Here is a 21,307-nt window from a genome sequence, read left to right on the forward strand (position 1 = left end):
CTTTGGATGAGATGTGTAGTAATTATAAAACTGTTGCAGATTTTATAGCCATTTCCTATTGCAATATTACTAGCTTAACATTTTTTTAAAGTAACATGGGTAATTTATTCTTCAATGGAAGCACTGAATTTGTACATGAAACACTGAAATGTAAAGTTGTTTGCCAGCAGCACCCTCTTTGTTAGTTACAGATCTCTTTAATGTGGAATTATTCAGAAGACTTTTACTTCTGTAGAGACTGTATATTGACTGATATTGGTGGATTGCAATGACAGAAGTTTGATTGGCCTTTTGTGGTAGAAATGTTATGTAATGGGTAGTTTTGTCATTATTGGTTCACATGTTTTGGTTCATTGCTTACTGGAAAAATGTTTAAACCTACAAATTTAAAACACACTCCAACATGTGGTACTGTATTATACAAGGAATGTAATTTAATACAATTAGGATGATGCATCAAAGAACACATGCATGTATGTATGGAACTAAAAAATGTGTGCAAGGGGCCTATGGTTTGAAGACAGTCCAAAGATAAACTTTATCTGCTACTTTTTCTTTAAGTGTGGGTTTCAACACTGTTTCAATGAATGTGAGTTTCAAGGACAGAGATGTTTAGTGTTAATGCTATGTCTGTTTTCATTGTGAGAACGTGTTGTTTTGTTTAGCAAATGGCTACCAGTGTTTGTGCTATAAAATGTGAAATAAAGGTTTTGAATTTCTCTAATCATTGCAGAAGTAAAGCAGAAGATAGTATGCACACTGACAGGTTTGAAAAGTGTTTATGGTAACTGAGGAGAAATAGCAAAGTAATGGGACACTGGAATGGCTGGGTATGTGTTGCTTGGGGGGGGGGGTCTGATACATTACCCTGCCTAGGGCCCCATTTGACCATGATCCAGCTCTGCCATCCTGGACTGGTTCTCTGCCTTATCACTGGTGAGTGCTGGGATAGGCCCTAACTCCCTGTTAGCCTAAATATGATATACTAGGTATCAGAATGAATGAAAGAATGAATAAATTGAAAACATGTAGGGTACTTCTCGTGACTGACAGGAGCCAAGTGAGGTACTCTAAGCACTTACTGAGGATGTTCCAGGTGTCTCCCATGGGAGCACTAGGCACTTCCCAGTGAAGGAGGCCGCAGGGGTAGACCCAGGACATGCTGGAAAGGTTATTTCTCTCAGTTGGCCTGGAAGTGCTTAAGCATTCTCCAGGGTAAGCCAAAGACTGTTACTGGAGATAGATGGTTGAATGGAGAGATGAATGGAGGACTTTGAAACACCTCTCAACTGTACAGATTTTTGCAGAATGTCCAAATTTTTGGCTCATATTTTTGGCCTGTTCTTCTTTTTTCCTGGCAAATCACTGGAATGATCTCAGGATTGAAGTCACTAAATAATGACATACATTTGAGTTTCAGACTTCACATCCTTCAGAAAATGTATATTAAAACAAATCCTGTTACTCTAGCAACTTTCTAAGTTTATAAAAACAATATTTTAAAGATGTCCCTATTTGTACCTCCATTTTGTCAAGCTTTGTCAGATTTTTTGCATTAACAGGTTGAGAGGTATTAACAGTAACAAATAAAACAAATCCAGGACCACAGAAAATAGCTCACAAGTAGTTTAAAGTTGCAGTGCCAAATAAATGTAAAATGAAATTCCTGAAAAAGGAATTAGACATCAAGTCACGTCCTTTGATAAAGATATTTTTTTTTCCTGGAAATGAAAAAAAAAAAAAACTAACCTCACTGCTGAATGTTTTGACAGCAATACATTTGGAATAAAGAGGACAAACCAAATACAATACTTTAATGGACATCTTTTTCTTATTCATTTCCTCCAAAAAACTTAATGGATTGTGATTCCTGCTTTTATATATCAGAAAAACTGCATTACCGTGCAGATTAGCAAATTTGCCTCTTCTGACAAGGTCTTGCAATCATATTTTCTTCCCTGTTCATAGCACAGACCTTGAATCTGTGCATAAATGACGCAGGCACAAGTTTTAGAATGTGAGATATTTTTACATTTTGCAACATCAGCGAGATCTATAAAATTTCAGCAGTGTATTATTTATTTATTTTATTTTATTTGACATTTCTAAACCGGGTCAGTCCAGCTGAGCCAGTGGTGCATTTTAGGTGGAGACCCTAGGAGAAAAGCTCCAGTGATAAAATAATGTCCTTAAACATACAGAGTAATAATAATATACATTCAGAGCTTTACATAATAGTACAGAGTGAAAATGATGCAATAAGGAAATTACAGTAGTACAATACAATTGAGAAACTAAACTTTTTAGTGAAAAACAAAAACAAAGAACAAATCTTATACTTGTGCAGAAAAGTGACATCTTAGATAGTTTGCGATAGATATTTACATTCTAGGTCAGTAAAGGTACAGGGTGGAGAGAGTTGAAGTCCAAGTTAAGAGTTTCAGTGAAAAAGAAGGAAATGTGATAGCAAACAAGGGTATAGTACAAGAGTATTAAGATTAAATATGAATAGTAAACAAGAGTACTATAGGTAGAGCAAGAAATTATGTTAATGAGAGTAGTGGAAACTGAGATGGGTTATTGCCTGATGTAAAATAGGAAATAACTGCAAGGTGGAGATAGAATACTGTGCAGGAGTAGTATATGGAGAAATTACTGGAGAAACCAACAAACAGTAGAAGTGGATAATGGGATGTCTCATGAATTAGTATGAGAAAAGATACTTATAAAGGGAGATAAGGGGAAAAGAAAAGAATGATGGTGGGGATGTGTTAAGGGAGTGAGGTGCTTGGGCAGAGATGTGAGGTAGCATAGCTGGCCTTAGGCATAGGCAAACTAGGTGGCCGTCTAGGGCACCACTCTAGTAGGGGCACTTTTCCAGTATTTATTTGGTGTAGGTAGACTAGAATGGGGGCACTGGGTGGTGTGGTGGGGGGGTGCCATGGAGCCCTTTTGCCTAGGGCACCATTTGACCTAAGGTCACTCCGGTGAGGTAGGGTTGGAAGGGGTGAGAGGGTTTAAGTAGGTTCATGGCAAGGGCAGTTCCATGAGCTTAAGAGGAATTGTTTTAATTGTTTTTTGAATTGAGTAGTGTTTGGGGTGGTTCTGATATGATGAGGGAGTTTGTTCCAGGCTAGGAACACAGTATGGTTATAGAGAAGTTTATATATATTTCTGTTTGGTTTATGTATGACAAGGAGTTGTTGGTCAGAGCTTCTGAGTGGTCTGGTGGGGGTGTAGAAAGATACAAGAGAAGAGAGGGAGGGACAGGCAGTAGATTTGTATAGGATGGAGAGGGTGATTTGAAGTTGTGATATGAGAAGCTGATGGGGGAGTTCTGGCCACTGTAATTGTTTTAAAGTTATACAATGGTGGGTTTTATAGGGTTGATTAGTTGCAAATCTAGCAATTTTATTGTACGTTTGTTCAAGTTGTGAGATTAGTGAGGATTGTAGGTTAGAGATGATGGGTGAAGCACAGAGAAGGCCTGGTAGTAGGAATACTCTAGCTAGAGATAATTTGCCCTCAGGAGTAAGATATTTTCATTGTGGTACAATAACCCTAGTTTTTGGTGTGTCTTTTTGATACACGGATGAATGTGATGGTCATATTTAAGCTGATCATCGCTAATGGTGCCAAGGAGTTTAGTATGAGGGTCAGCTTTGATGATGGTGTTGTCTAATGAGTGGGTATAGAAGGAGGATTTGTGGTGTGAGAGTGAGTTAGGTAGGAAGAGTAAGAGTTTAGTTTTCTTAAGGGTTTAGAATTAGCTGGTTTTCGTTAAGCCATTTTTCGATGGAGTAGAAGGTGTTTGTGTAATGGAAATGTATTATTAAATAATACAGATGGATTAGTGGATATGGATGATGGTAGGCATACCTCTCAATTTCTTTGCTCAAGTATTCTGGAAAAATGCCAAAAAGTAAAGGCCAAAATCATGGACAGATTTTAAAAAGTGCTCTTACAACCTTAGGTTGTTAAAATACGTATGATGTCCGAAACTCAACTGTTATTATTTAGTAACTACACACTCAATCGGTTGCAATAAAACTGCAACTTTTATGAGGAAAACGACAAAAATATGAGGGAAAATCTAGATATTCTTGAAACCTTTTGGGCAGTTGAGACATGATTGTAGGCATAGTGCCAGCACACTGACAGTAAGGGCTGCATAGTAAAAGTACAGAGGAATCCACACAAAGGCAACACAAGGGCATGAGGGGTGGGGAAGAAGAACACATTTTTGAGGATGATCTGCCCCATTTTCATTTTTTATGAAGAAAGGTAGACGGGATGGTAGAAAGAAGCGTGAGTGTAGAGGAGGTAGGATATAGAGAAGGAAGCATGGAAAGATAAAAAAACAATGTAGACAAAGTCTATTGGAAGGTAAGGACATGGCGGGGTGGTGAGAGCAAGAGTGGAGAGATATAGGCAAGACAGAGTCAAGTCACAAACAACAACTGAGTAACCTAGATACACACTGATAAAACGAATAAAACAATAAACTCACTCCAGTGAAAAACACCCATCACACGAACTAAAATACGTTTATTGAGAGCTTTTGTCCATTTATAACCAGAGACTTCTTCAAAATAACAAAACATTCATGTAAATGAACATTTAAATATCCCCCAGTAAAATCATGTGATTACAAAAAACATATCAACCAATAAAAACTGAGTTCACATTCAATTATCAGCTATTACACTTCCTTTTAAAACAACACTAATACAAGATATACAAACTTTTTTGTTGTTTTCATATGAAGCAAAAGAAAAGAAACATAAACCAGTCACAATGTGTTACAAGATGCCATAACCCTATAGAATTTGTTTGTTAGAAAAAATGTTTAAACTACATACAAACATATTTTTAACACACTAGCGATGGAGGTATGATCATTAAGGCCCGGGGGTACATGTGCATTGAGCTTTATTTGCCTATTTAGTTTTTTGAGCTCCAATAAATCAGCCCACGGTCTACCCCTAGGGTCCCTGAGAACTCCTTCTAATACAAAAAATGAAAAATTTGTGTTGGAAACCTTACTATATGTTTAAATAAAGCATTTTTGTTGTTCTTGTTCTTGATATCGAGCACATGCTCATATATTCTATTTTTTCATTTCCGTTGTATTTTGCCAATGTAGAAGCTTGCACAGTAATCACAAACTGCTGCATAAACCACACCCATAGAGTTATAAGTATAATATCCATAATAACCCTTTTGTCAATTCTGATGCTGTCAAGGTTGCTAATGAATTTACATTGTCTGCAAAATCCACATTTGTAGGTGCCTACTTTATTCATATACTTGCTCTTCCCCCTCAAGTAGGACATCCCTTCAAATAAATTTCTAAATGTTTTCCTCCACCTGTAGACAATTTGAGTTTTTTCACCAAGCAGTTCAATAACTCCCTCAAAATAAGTAAAATTTCTTCAGTTTTTACATAATATGTTTGAAATAAAATGGTGATCAAGATTAAATCGTGTAACAAAGGAGTGAACATAATTTCTGTTGGAAGAACCGTTCGTTTCCAAGGCTTTTTGCTTGGCCTTATCCAACCTCAATAATGGGGGGAACAATCCCTGTTGTCTCTTCTGTTTAACCTAATCCTTAATTCTCATAAAAGATGGGTGGAGTACTCTCTTGAACTAAACATAGCAAACAAAACATCACATTGCATACTGAAATCTACCTCTTCTGAAACCATCCTGGCTATTCTAAAGAATTACCCTTTAACAATCTCAACTATCTGGTGCTTTGGGTGGGAGCTAGAGTAATGCAAAAGGCTATTACAGTATGTGGGTTTTCTATAAATATTGCTTGTTGTACCTTCTATTTACCAAATCCTTATAAATTTCCACATCTAAATAGTTGATTTTCATGGCATCATAGCTATATGTAAATCGTAAAAATTTAGTAGTACTATTAAGATACTCAATAAAATCACTAAGATGTAGAAAAGACAGAGAGAAGCCAAATGGAGATGGGAAAGATTGGACTGCAAACAGAGTATATAGAGTGGCACATAAGGAAGAGGAGGACCATAATGAGGATAGAGTGGAGTACAAAAGGCCTGCCTAACTGACCCAAATGGAAACCTATCCAGATGTCAGCCACCTCCAAGGCTGACAACATGGGCAAGTGCTTCCTCTGATGGGCAGTTGGATGGGGCTAGGCAGCCAAGCAACTCTAAAAGCTGCACTAGGAGACATTCTACGCTATCAGTGTAGGTGTCCAGTTGCTGGGTCACCTTGGTAGTAAATAGGCATACCCCCTGGCTCTGGGTAACTTAGGATGTTATCTCCAGACCACTCTGTGATAGTTGATATAATGAAAATTTTTCCAATTGATAGAATGCAATGTGGAGCAGGTAAGGCCTCTATGGCAATGTGGGTGGATAAAATGGCTCAGAGGACCTCAGTGTTGTAGAATGCCCACACAATGATGCTTCTCTCATCTGCTGTCCATGGAAATATCCTCCTGAGAATATTGCAGCATCACATCAAGGAACTGGTGCAGGATGTGTGAGGCTGATACCTGCAAAACCTCTAATATGCCCCCTGACAAATGCAGAAAGGTCACCATAGCAAGACTGGTTAAGGCTACACAAGTTTTTCTGTCCAATGGGATAGGCATTCCATGCATCCTTCTTGATTCCATGTGAGGACAGCACATGTCTATTGTCTTCTGTGTACTGTCTCTGTCCACAAACAATAGGCCACCAATGTCCTAGTTGTGGAGGTGATGATGGTATATCAGCCCCTGTTGAAGTCAGCTTTGATGCAGAGTAATGATATGCAACATTGCAGATACTGGCTTAAAAGTCTGATAGTAACACAAACTGCTTTGCTAATATTGATGTCACTCTTAGCATCACAGCATGAGTGAAGTACCTGTCCACCAAAAGAACTCACATTCAGAACAGATGATCAACAAGACTCGTGCTAATTTTATTCATTCTGAATTACTCTGCCATATTTGATTTCATCACTTGCTTACATGATAATGCTCTTTAGCATGCTGACACTAATTTGCATGCCATCATGCAGTCATTTGCATACCATGCATATGACGCTAGTTCTCCAGTAGCATGGCCATGCTATGTGTGCCTCTGAATTACCCTTTTCCTTGTGCAATAATATTCACAGTGTTATTTTTACATTTACATTGCATGCTGCTTGTTTCTGAATTGTCCCATCATTTTGACTTGCCTTTAACTCAACTTATATGTGCAAACAGCCAGTATCAATGATATCCAGTAATATATTTTCCCTTTTTTTTCAGACTTTCAAAGAATTCATTAGGGTGGATGTGGATATTTATATAGTTGGCTGTGACAGTAAGTACACTTTATTATTAAAACAACCATATATTTGTTTTACATATGTACCCACAGATCAGAATTTAAAATAATATAGTTCTAAATAAATAAATAGGGAAAACTTGCAATGTTTCTGGAGTTTGTAGTGTTATTACTTAATCAGATGCCCAAAGGATATGAATGTGAACATGAAAATAAAGTCATGGTAGCATCAGTAACTTCTTGACAAGATATGTCATCTGCTATGTACATACCTCTCAACTTCTTTGGTCAATGATTCTGGACAAAGCTAAAAATAATGGTGAAACAAAGAGACAAAAGCAGGGTCAGTTTTTAAACATTACTCTAATTCACTTAGAAAGTTAATAGAACAACAGGTCTTGCATCTGCATGTATTTTCTGAACAGTAAGAAATGGGAAATTTAAATTTTTGGCATTACTGATCAGTTAATTCTCGACATCTGAAAAGTGTGGATATGAATAATACAAGTTATCAAACATACTGTAAGCATCATTCATAAAGGACCTAAAAAGTAAGGCCTCTGAGACCACGGATGGCAAGCAGCAATCCTAAGTTTGAATCGGTACTGCATGACTGACATATTCATGCTTCTTTACTGCTGAAGGATTTTTGTTGGCCTCTGTCTATCTGACATATCCAGCAAACAGAGAGAGAAAAACAAAGAGAAATGCAAAAAGCAATTGTTTATTATTTCACCTAGGTGATATTTCAAATAACTTTATATATAAGATTAGCAAGAAAAGTCTGACTAAAGAAATATGGATTCTCTGACCCTATTAAGGTAAAAATCAATTTTAGGTTACTTTACTCTGCTGCACATACAAAATAAATAAATTGGCATTTTCTGTGTTAGCTCTTGAATTTGTTACACTTTACTGCTTTTAGGCTCTGAAAAATGTTCTGAGCTTCATCCACATATAAAAAACAGTTTTGTCTGTGCAAGTGACAGAGCATACACCTCACAGTACACCAGAAATATGGTGAAACTCTTTCAAGTGGATTGTTCTTGTTTTCACATTATATTCATCTGGCCAGACCCCTCACCCAGTTCCTTACTGCAGACTGGTTAGTGACCCTCTTATACAATATTTTTAAGCACTGTTAGACATGTAGTATTGCCTTATCTCTTCAATTAACCTTCTTTATGGAATGGTGTTTATTTATATAAGTATTTGTTAGATAGGTAAGTGAAATGGCCCAAGTACCCTTTTCAGCCATGACTTACACCAGTTGTATACAAAACATGACTCAAAAGAATATGACATAGATCACCATAAACAATTAATAGTAAAATAGCATTGCATATTTTAAATATCTCTATAATTAACAGGAGCACTAAGACATATATGGTGTAATTTAACATTTGTTACAAAGAATACAAATATAGCCCTTCCTGTCTAGTAAGATTTGGTGTAATTATTTTATACTATGTAAAACAACAGGATAGAAAAAAGCTGACAGTGGTTAACAATATAATAAAATCACTGTGTAATTGTATGCATTGATTTGGCAAGCTTCTTAATTATTTTTCAGCTCAGGTCACTGTAATTATCTCATGCTGGTTTGTCTGTGTAGTAATACTAGTGATGAGGCATTGCAATTCACAAATGTCCCATCATAATACTGTTTTGTAGCACAGTGGGGCATTCTACCATGTTGTACTTAAAATTGTTTGTGTCTTTCGGCTTTTCCCGGTTAGGGGTCACCACAGCGGAACTCCGGTCCGCTAATGATTGGCAGTAGATTTTTACGTACTGGCTTGCCGGGCCTAATGCACAACCTTCAGCGAAGGAACGCCCATTCACGCATGTCGCCACACAGAAGACGGTCTAACTGAGAATCGAACAGGCAACGTCTAACAGTGAGGCCACAACGCTACCGCAGCACCACCACCGCAGTACTACCATGTTGTACTATGTTGTACTTAAAATATGATTCATAAATAGAAGGAGTAATATAGCATTGGACGGACTGAATCACGTTGTAAACATATGGAAAAGAGCCTAGGGCAGTGCTGGCTGCTTCCTATAAATATATAGGAGGGAGGCTGGCATTGTAAAGATATGTCAGGAAAACTAGCACAGTGCTTGCTGCATGCTATAAATATATGTCAGTTAACCAAGAACAGTTCTGGCTGTGTGTTGTAAACATAAGGCAAAGACCCTATTACATCATTGGCTGCATGTTACAAACATATGGCATGGTGTCTGGCACACTGCGAGTTGTATAATGTAAATATATGTCATGGAGCCTAGCACAGTTGTGTTGCATGCTATAAACAAAAGAGAGATAAGCTATCACAATACTAGCTGCACTCTGTAAACAGGTGAAAGATAGCCTAGTGCAGTGCTATCAGTATCCTATCAATATATGAGAGGGAGTCTAGCACAGTGCTAGCTGTGTGCTGTAAACATATGGCAGGCCGCATAACATAAACATATGGCAAGTAGTCTACCACAGTGGTGGCTGTATACTGTAGACAAAAGAGAGATAGCCTAGCACAATGCTGGCTATATGCTGTAAACATGTGGCAGACAGCCTAGTACAGTGTTGGCTGTAAGCTGCAAACATATAGCAGGGAATCTAGCACAGTGCTGGATGTATACTGTAAATATATGGCAGAGAGTCTAGCACAGTGCTGGATGTATACTGTAAACATGTGGCAGAGAATCTAGCACAGTGCTGGATGTATACTGTAAACATATGGCAGAGAATCTAGCACAGTGCTGGATGTATACTGCAAACTTATGGCAGAGAGTCTAGCACAGTGCTGGATGTATACTGTAAACATATGGCAGAGAGTCTAAAACAGTGGTGGATGTATACTGCAAACATGTGGCAGAGAATCTAGCACAGTGCTGGATGTATACTGTAAACATATGGCAGAGAGTCTAGCACAGTGCTGGATGTATACTGTAAACATCTGGCAGAGAGTCTAAAACAGTGGTGGATGTATACTGCAAACATGTGGCAGAGAATCTAGCACAGTGCTGGATGTATACTGTAAACATATGGCAGAGAGTCTAGCACAGTGCTGGATGTATACTGTAAACATATGGCAGAGAGTCTAAAACAGTGGTGGATGTATACTGCAAACATGTGGCAGAGAATCTAGCACAGTGCTGGATGTATGCTGTACATATATGCTAGGGTACCTAGCACAGTGCAGATTGTATAATGTAAACATATGGCAGAGAGCCTAGCATGGTGGATAAAGCCACACAGCAGCTCTCCACATTTGGTGCTTCCAGTACAGTTTTTTCATGATGAAGTGAGAAGGAGGGAAAATCCAGTTATCCTTCCACATACTCCATCAGTAGTTGGTCCCACTTCCATGAAGCTAAAATATGCAGTTAGCCTTAGATGCTCCCTGATTATGTTAATTTGCACACTAATTATGTTCATCATCAAAACCTAAAGTTATGGAAAGGGACTGCATGATGCAGTGCATTGATTAATAACTCATAGGTCAAGTCTATACTTTGATTATTGTTCTCAGTCTTTAGATAATAATAATAATAATAATAATAATAATAATAATAATAATAATAATAATAATAATAATAATAATCATTTATATCCCGGGGAATAAGGTTTTATAAACTTATTAAGTCTTCCTTTGCCTTACCATTGGTAAAAGAGCTTTTCTAAGGCTGTATCTGCTACCTAGAATCATCTCTCCTTGGAAGTTCAAAATGATGAGTGCTTTACCTTATTACATACAAAACTGATTGTTTAACCTCTTCTTATAAATGCAGCTACTCTAGAGACAACAGATAGCCAAGTGTTTGGCTTTGGCACAGCCTGCACGATAAAGCACTTGAAAATCACTTGTTACTTAATAGCACAGGCTACACTATAAAGAATACCCAAACAAACTTTTATTGCAGGAATATTATGTATGTTTATGTTTTTGAAATTTATTTTACACACCATTTTATTTTTAATTCATCATAACGTAGCATGAATAATACTTATCAAACATGTAATATATAATATTTTTATGTATTGTGTGTTTTTGTAATTTATTTCAAACACTGTTGTTATTTGTTTAAAAATGTTACTCTATTCATGAGGAACTTAAAATATAATCTTCTTTATCTTTGGAAATATGTTATGTCATTTGATTACCGTTTGCAATGTTCACTGCTTATGGCCCAGGTTATGGCTGTAAATCATCACATCTACCTGGTTAACAAGCAAACTTGAAACAAGTATGCAAGCAATAATGCCCAACAGGATATGTGTTATTGTGGAAATAACCCCCATACAGAGGTGTTCTGAGGCCCCACGCCACAGGCGTCTGGCCTCTACACCCCTGGAAGGGCATTATTTCCACAATAATACACACCCTGGAGGGCATTATTGTGCTTAGAAAATGGGCTGTCTGTAAAATTGCTGTGTTTTACCTTATTTATTTTTTTTATTACTATATTATTTTTATATATATTTTCGATGCAGAATAGTTCTCTACCTAAGGTTTCAAACTTGCTATAGTACATGTTAATGGTGTTGGAGAAAGCATTTTACATCCAAAATATTTTTTAACACTTTAAAAAAATATTCGGGTAATTACCTTATTTTAGTCCCTTACGCCTAAAACATTTGGTTTGTTGCCAGTCATTGGAGATAAAAGTTATTAAATAATAACAGACATTTGAGTTTCAGATTTTTATTTCCTTCAGAAAATTCATGCTAACACAAATCCTTTTATTTAAGCAGGTTTGTAATTTTATAAGCATAATAATTGAAATTTGTTCCAATTTTTGAGCCTTTGTTCCCCCTTTAATTTAGGCATTATCAAGCTTTCTTCAACTGAAAGGTCCAGAGGTATGCAAAACTCATTACTGCTGCCAGTGACCAATCTCACTCACTCTTTCTCACACATATACACAACCCTCTGCTTCAGAAAATGCATGATAACACAAATCATTTAAATTTTTCTTATTTTGAGCCTTTTTCCCCTGTTTATTTTAGGCTTATCCAGATACCTTGATCCCATACCTCTCAACTGTACAGATTTGTGCAGAATGTCTAGATTTTTGCCTCATATTTTTGGTGTGTTCCTCATAAAAATGTGCTTTTTTGATAAATCACTGGGATGATCTAAAGATTAAAGTCACTAAATAATGACATGCATTTGAGTTTCAGACTTCATATCCTTCAGAAAATGAATGCTAATACAAATCCTGTTATTCTAGCAACTTTCTAAATGTATAAGAGCAATATTTAAAGTGTGCCCCTATTTCTGTGCATTTGTCCCCCATTCTGTCAGGCTTTGTCCAGATTTCTTGTGCTAAGCGATTGAGAGGTATGTCTAAGAGGTTGAGAGGTATGCAGATCTCTTAACTGCTGCTGCTACCAGGGGATTCTGCGATTACTCTCACTTTTCATAGGTTCATAGGTGTTTACTAGGCTAATGAACACAAGGGCCTTTTTAACGCTAGCCATGCATCCTCAATCTCTGACAAGTTCTGATACCCTTGATAAGTGTAAGCATGGGTCTGGGAGATGAGCCATTCAGGTTACCTGTGTCCATTAGAGACATAGGTGCCAAACCAGGGATGAATTTCCTGTTTCCCATCCAATTGTCCAAGTTACACTTGAATTGGGTTAGGGAGGAACTCCGCTTCACATGGATGGGGAGGCTGTTCCATAGACGGGGTAGTCTCTCCGATACATACCTATCTCTCCAACAGGTCCTACTTATATCACAGGCAAGGTTTAAGTCTTTAGAATGGGTAATTCTGGTGCTGTTTGTTTTGTGGATATGCAGAAGGTCGATTAGAGTGGGGTCTGACAATGTCCTGTATGCCAGTCATAGATTTCCCCTCAAAAGCCTATAAGAGACAGAATACAAGGATAGGGACTTGAGGCGGTCTACATAGGACATTTTACTTAAGCCCTGTATTCTTTTAGTGAGGAACTTTTTTTAATTTCTCTAAGTCTTTTGGGGTTCTAATACCATGACAGGAATGGACCTCATTCCTTAGTCAAAGTACGAGTAAAGTTCATGAAATTAGTATTGTTTCACTCTTTGATGTCAGCCAAAAGTGCTCTTCGCAGCACCCACAGTGTGCCCAGTAATGATTCCTTCTGCAATTCATATGGGGTTACAGGAATTGGTAACATATCTAAATACGGTTATAAATTCTTTTTTATAAGACTCGTTGCTCCTACTACTATTGGAACTGTCTGGGTATCTTTCTTCCACATGGCTCTCATTTCTGTCTGCATATCCAGGTATTTTATGACTTTGTGTCTGTATGCAAGGCACTGTAGTCACTGGGTGTGGTGATTTCAATGATCAATGCTACTTTTGTCTTCTTTTCTTGGACCACTATATCCGGTTTTCTAGCATCTATCTTTTGAACTGTTGGTAATGGGTGATCCCATGTAATATAAACTTCATCATTTTCTATGATTCTTTGTGGCTCATGTTTTCAGTGTGTTACATAGGACATTTTACTTATTCCCTGTATTCTTTTAGTGAGGAACCTCTGTGGACTTTCCAATTGTTGGATATGCCTGGCTAGGTATATACCAAAGGGGACATTGTACTCAGTGATAGGAATGATAGGTCTGATGAATGCCGAATACAGTGGAACAATGACTTCCTTGGACTTTCACTCTTTCTCTTTCACACACACACACACACACACACACACACACACACACACACACACACACAGACACACACACTTTTTTCTATTTTGTTCACTCGATCTCTGTCTCACTCTCTTACTCTCATACACATGCACACACACACACACACACACACACACACACACACACACACACACACACACACACACACACACACACACGTTTTATTTTATTTTTTTCTTATTTTACACTCGCTAAACAGCAGAAGAGCTGCTTAGTGTAAAGTAATGGTGACCGTAAGTTTTTGTCTGCGCTCAACGGCTGCTTAATATGCTGCCATAAAGCAGTGGACTTGTTTTTCAGAGGGCATTACCTGTAGATTAACACATTACCGGAGAAAATTCTTTTACCAGTGAGACTATGATCTACAGGTCATATACATCTACATATATATATATATATATATATACACACACACACACACACACACACACACACACACATATAAAATAAATAAGTCAAGTTTATTGAAGTCATTTATAATTAGTGCTAATCACTGTGTAAAAACAAACCACACAATTTAATACCAATAAATAATAAATAAATATTATATGTAAAACATAATCATGTGTTATAAACATATACAGCTGGCTAGTTTAGTTCTGGTATACCAAAGCAATTCGGTGTACCACCAGGGGCATTAAAAGAAGGGAAAGACTGAAAGAGAGAGTTCCTCTGCACAGTGAGTATTCATTTTTTTCATATGGAAGATGGAGTCATGATCAATAACCATTTATGGTCACATTAAGCAATGTGGGAGCCATAGGTAGGGGATATGTACTGCTCATATTCCACTACGTAGTGATAACTTCACTGAGTGTTTTATGGTGGGGGAGAGTCAGAAAATACAACTGAGGCTGTCAGTATACCACAAAAATGCTAAACTTAAAATTACGCCCTGCATAAGCTGGTAAAACTATGCAGTGAGGTCCATGGTGGCTCTAGAATGCATAGCACAGCCAACTATCTACTAGCCTAAAAAACAATATGGTACTAAATTCACATCATGAGGAGTTTTTAGCCATAAAAGCATTAAGAAACATCAAGAAGAACTGGCAGCTGGTTCATTAGCTGCCACCCACTTATGGTAGTAACCATCTTTGTAGTAAAGTATAAGTACTGTTCCCATTCAACATTTATTTCATTCAGTGTAGCAGATAGTTCAACAGGTGTGTCATTTGGCTTTTTTACACTTTGATGCCAGAAATGAATGCTGCAGTTCATTTAACCAGAATGTACTGCACTGTGCAAGTCTGCCGTGCACTTTCAGTGAACTTTTTCGTTTTATCCACTATAGTGCAACCATTGGGTTGGTATATATAATTTAGGGAGGTGAAGCCCCTTACAAGGGTGGTATGGAGGAACTTGATTGCCCTGCAAAAAAATTCTCTGTGTTTTTCAATAGTTTTTGAATTACACTTTTCAAAATTTAATTTTTTGAAAAGTGGGACTCATTTATTTTTCACCCAGTATAACGTAATAGAAACAGCCACTGGGTCAAATTATTCATTGGTTATTGATGAAAAGCAACACCTAGCTGTGTTCTAAAGTTTTGGGTTCTGCTTCTTCACCAAATAAGAATCCAGAAAATGTGGGCAGTAATACTAAAGTGGTGCCATCTGCAGTTCATAAGGTGCAGCTTTAATCCTGTTTCCTCTATTAAACCTTTGCTCTAATCCAGCTGTTATAATTATTTATAACATTTTTTTCTAATGCTGTAACAATCCAGACTTAACCTCTTCTAATTTGAATGCTCTGAGTTGACAGTTTACTCAATAAACTGATAACTTAAATCAAGCTGCAATAATCTTCCAGAACTTGCCAATGTACATTACTGAGTCAAAAACATAATCTATAGTGGAATGTAGTAAACTGAACCAGGCAAAGAACCAATAAATGATATATGCAAGTTTTGAACGCTAAAGTAAAATTTCTGGAATCATTAGTAAATTCCCTTGATCAAAAGATGGTGGATTTAAATTCAGGTCACAAAAGATATAACCTGAAGCTAGTAGAATTTCATAAACACTGAGGCAATAAACAATCATTGCTTTATTCAGTTAATTCTATTTTTGTTGAATTGTTTCAAAAAGACATAAACAAGATTGCTGCCAATTTTGATATCAATGTTTTACACCATGATGGCATCAAACATTGTCCTAAATAGAACTTTTACAGTGATTTTCTTATCTCTGTTATGGAAAAATACAGTTCTATAAGAAGCGACAAAGAAAAATAAAGTGTTGTTGAACTTGACATGTGTCCAGATATCAAGATGTTCCATCAGTAATTATGAGGAAAAGGGCTTTTTTGTCAATCAGGAAAATATTGTTTTCTCTGGGGACCCACTCAGAATTTGTATTTCCTGCATTACTGCAATTTAAAGATATTGATATTGCCTTCAAATTTCAGTCTCCTAAGGATGCACAGGTAAAGCTAATGGCCTTAAGCCTTTTCAGCAGCCCAATCTCCCCAAAAGCGCAGACCTTGGGAAAATTCTTGCTACTGTAAGAACAGCAGCATGAGACAAGAAATCATGGGGATCACAAGATGTCGTTCCATCTACACCTTTAAGCAGACACACTTAAAAGTTCTTGCGCCGTTGTCAAGCTCACCTCACTCTATGACCTTCCTTCTGCTTTATTTTCTTATTTTATGTTTCATAGGGAGAGAGGTATTTTGTATATAATAGGTTTCAGTTTTTATCACTCATTTGGCAAGTGACGAGAACCTGCTGTAATAAAATGTTGGCAATTATGTTTTGGCCATTTGTAGTTTTTTCTGTGTATGTGTATTGCATCTCTGAATATTGAATATTAATGTGCTTAACCATCCTAGCAAATCCAATTTGCTATTTAAGTTGATTCTCCATTTCTCTATTTCCATAGCTTTTTATATGAGGCCCACTTATCTAATAATGCAGAGGTGACACTGATGCTCAAAAATGTCAAATCAGTTTAATGACTTCAAATATTAACAAATCTAAAGAAGGTGTTATTTTGTTTCACAAGCAGCACTATCAGGTTTTAGGAAGCTATGTGGATAACATTTCTAAAGTTTTGTTACTAAAAATATTAATAGAGGATCACTTTTGTTGTACTCAGTACTGTTTATGCCCTATTAAATCATTATATTAGCTTTCCTAATGGCTTAACTATTGTCTTAATTATTCTTACTGGAGACTTTGGTACCAAACTAGATTATCTATCTAGGTCATATTCAGTGTTGTATAAAATGTAAATCTGCTATATGATATACTTGGCAGTACAAATTTCATTCATTCTCAAGTTTTACTCACCTTGACCTGCAGTGTGACAAATGTTCAGTACTTGTTTATCCCTTTTGTCATAATTCAGTTATTCAATGTGTGATGTCCCTACTCTGGGCCAATAATCAAGGATCCTTAATCTTCACCACTGACACCGGTGATTTTTACTTGGAACAAAGACAGATACACATAGTATTTCCAGATGCAGCTCTCTGCACCAAGCACAACTTCCCTTAAGAGTAGATAATGAACGCACTCAGTTTGGGGTCTAGGTTTCCTTCTCTTTCTCTCCAGGCCCCCAGTAAGACTCTACACTATATACACAAATCAATTGCAGTATAATCCACAAGATGTTGGTAGTCTGAAAGAGCAATAACACAGAAACAACCAAGTAAAAACCCTTAATTTATTCACCAAAAGATAAAGCTTTCAGGAAACACCCCTCTTCAGTACTCAAAACACAATTAAAACTTTAATTTTATAGATCAGTAAAACAGCACATGACACAGCCAGCCAATATTATTAAATTAATAATTAATCACAAAATTCCAAATCACAAAATAAAAAACATACAATATTTAAAAAAACAGCTTACTTAAAACATTTTTATTTCAAATAACTCATTTATATTGTTTTTGTTTAGCAACCAAAATAGGTTTTATTGTTACTACATTATTAAGCCCAGGGAACTTATTCACTTCTAACCTGATAATCCACCTATACTCTGCCATCTCCAATTTGTTATGAATATCTCCTCCCCTCAGACTCTTAAAAACTATCTCTAAAGCCTTGAATCTAAAATCATGTAATGGGCCCTTCTCATTAATATGCTTAGCTAAGGCATTGGTTATTATACATCTTCTAATTTCAGATTTATGCTCAATGATGCGTTCTTTCAGCCCCCTTGAGCATTTACCCACATAAGAACATTCACATTCTATGCATGTTGCTGAGTAAACTATTACAGTAGTGTTACATGTGGCTTGACATTTAATGCCGTAAACTTCTTTAGTGCAGGAGTGTTGAAATTGCACTTTACTACAAATATTCATGCAACAGCTGCAATTATAGCGGAGAGCTGTACCAAATTTATTTACCAATGGGACTAATAAATTAATGTTAAAGTCTTTATAACAGAGATCCCTTTTCAAGTTCATAATATTTTTGTATGCAAACCTCGGTTTAATGTCCAACAAGGTGGACAATTCGGGCATAGATGTTAAAATTTTCCAATTTTTTCATATATTTTCTACTTGCCCAGTCATATTATTGTAAGTAGTAACATATCTGAATGCAGTAGGAACATCATTGACCAGAGTTTGATGTTGGTCAATATCACTAAAGTATGGGGAGCTATCATTATTCTATTAACTCAAATATCATTCATAACATTCAAAATTGCATCCTTATTATAGCCCCTATTTTCAAATTCTTTGGCCAAGACCTCCATTTGCTCTTTACATTTTGTCTCATCTGTATTGTCTGCCGATCCTTAAAAACTGACTTTTAATAATACCACGAAAAATGTTTGGCATGCATACTTCTAGCATGTGTATATTTATTCACTTGAACTTCCTTTCTATATACACAAGTTTTTAACAAAATAGATTCCTTATATAACTCAACATCAAGATATGAAATCTTCACACAAGAAAAATTCATGATAAATTTTAAAAATGTCGTAGTACTGTTCAAGTATTCCACAAAATCACATAAACATTGTTCACTCCCTTTCCAAACCATAAAGCAGTCGTCCACAAAATGCTGATAAAATAAAACATTTTGTTTAAAGGTGTTAGAGACACTATTAATATATTCACATTCCCACTGGTTTAACACAATGTTTGCATAAGCGTTAGCCACTGGAGTACCCATGGCTATCCCAGTTGCCTGCAGAAATGGCTTACCATTAAATAGAAAAACATTCTTAGTTAGAACAACCTCTGTCAAACCACAAATATTCTCTACTTCTCTGCCACTCATAGCTGTATTACTACATAGAAATTCTCAAACAGCATTAATACCATGATTGTTGGGAATAATCGTAAATAGTGTATTTACATCTAGTGTTAACAAAATATAGTCATTTTTATTGTTATGTTTGTACCATGCAAACAATTTAGACAGAAAATCTCCTGTATCCTTTATGTAACTAGGACAGAGGATTAGATATTTACTTAGAACATTTTGTACATAAATAGATAGGGGCTCCATCATCCACCCTCTTCCTGAGACAATAGGTCTCATTGGTGGTTTTGTGGTAAATTTATGCAACTTTGGAATCTCATATATTACTGGTAAAACTGGACATGCCACTGTAAAATAGTTGAAAAGATCAAGTGAAATATCTCATTGTAGTTGTAAATCATAGATGAACATATTCACATCTGTGGTAAGCTTTTTAACTTCAAGAAAATTAATTCCTTTAAATGTTGTCTCATCCAGTAAAAATGTGTTCATTAACTCAATATATTCTGACTTATTGAAAAGAACTATTGCACCCCCCCTTATCAGCCTGTTTTATTACTATGTTATTTCCACATAGTTCAATAAGTGCCTTATACTCATCATAAGTTAAATTAAAATTAAAAGCTTTTTGTTTCCTCCCTGCTATTTTACTATATAGCTGCCTTAAATCTTCCTCACAAGCAAGCATGAATGCATTTAGTATTGGACAATTATTAGGAATGAAAGTACTCGACTTCTTATGTGGGAACATCTGTTCATTAGCTGTATGTTTGAAAATTAATTTTAAACTTATATTTCTAACAAAAGTTCTTAAATCAGTCAATGCATCTACAATAGTGTCATTTTTATTTGGTATAAACTGTAGACCTTTATTCAATAAACTCATACTGGTCGCTGTTAAAGTCTGACAGGTTCAAAACAGAACCTACATGCTTACATCTTATCTGCGACCTTGTTTGCTGTGAGGTAATGGACTGTTGTTCTTCCTTTTCACTGCATATGAGTTCATTTGTTGCTGTAAACGGTCTAGAGAATGCGGTCATTTGTTTTCCTCCACTTTCTCTGGTAACTTAACCACTAGAGGTTTTGTTAGCTTCGAAAAAAATTCACCATTCTGTGGTGCTTAAGATGTACTAGCTGATTCTGGCAACATGGTATTTTTTAATAAAGAAACTGATGATAATAGGGAGTTCTGCCTTGTCTCCTGGCCACTTTCTGCTTGCAGAATAACTGACTCACTTACTTCATGTATCTGCATATCTCCATTAGTTTGTTGAAGTGTGGGAGGTGTCTTCACTGAGTTAGTTCTACTTGATATCTGCCCCTCTGCACCATAGGATGATTTATCAATTATAGATTGCTCATTGGTTGAAGGCTGACTAACTTCATTGAATGTATCCAACTCATACATTACACCTTTCTTCATGCGATTATTTGAATTAGCTTGTACAGTTTTAGAGTCTCTTGGTCACAAAAAAATGTGACCCAGGTTAAAGTAATTTATATCTCTACATAATTTTCGCTGCTTAGTAATTTGAAGTCTTTTATCTAAGACATTAAGTCTATTAAGCATTTGCTGGTAAAGAAAGGAAAAACAGCTGAAAGTTGCTGAACCAGTAATTTAATTCTCAAGACTGATTATTTCATCTGAACAGTTAAAAAATTGAGTCTTCAGCCGAGTGTCCCAGTCCAAGTCCCCCATCACCCTCTCTGTGCAACCAGTGCTCTGTGTCCCTGCTCTGATAAGCTGACACACACACTCTTTGAGATTTGATTTTCACACACACACGCGCACACACACACACACACACACACACACACACACACACACACACACACACACACACACACACACATCTGGGAAAGGCTGGCACAAATTTACTAACTATTCCCCTCTGATTATAAGGCAGATACTTCAACCAGGACACTCCAAAGCCAGCTACACTAAAGCTCTTACAAGGGTATCCAATATACTGAGTAAAATTAATATTAATACAAATGGTATTGTTTGACCAATGCAGTAAGGCTTTCAGGAGTGGCCACAGTGTCACCAAATAAA

The 21,307-nt window shown here is 36.5% G+C and overlaps 1 protein-coding gene across 1 annotated transcript in view; it reads left to right on the top strand.

Moving 5' to 3' along the window:
- LOC122814856 (chloride anion exchanger-like) overlaps positions 1–21,307 on the top strand; it is a 526,231-nt gene that overhangs the window by 396,984 nt on the left and 107,940 nt on the right. Inside the window, exon 17 of the mRNA XM_044087137.1 lies at positions 7,288–7,342. Within this exon, the coding sequence (XP_043943072.1) occupies positions 7,288–7,342 (55 nt within the window). The remainder of the gene's footprint in view (positions 1–7,287; positions 7,343–21,307) is intronic.

Source organism: Protopterus annectens, chromosome 11.part0 (genome assembly GCF_019279795.1).
Source record: "Protopterus annectens isolate FY-2018-M chromosome 11.part0, PAN1.0, whole genome shotgun sequence".
NCBI lineage: Eukaryota > Metazoa > Chordata > Ceratodontiformes > Protopteridae > Protopterus > Protopterus annectens.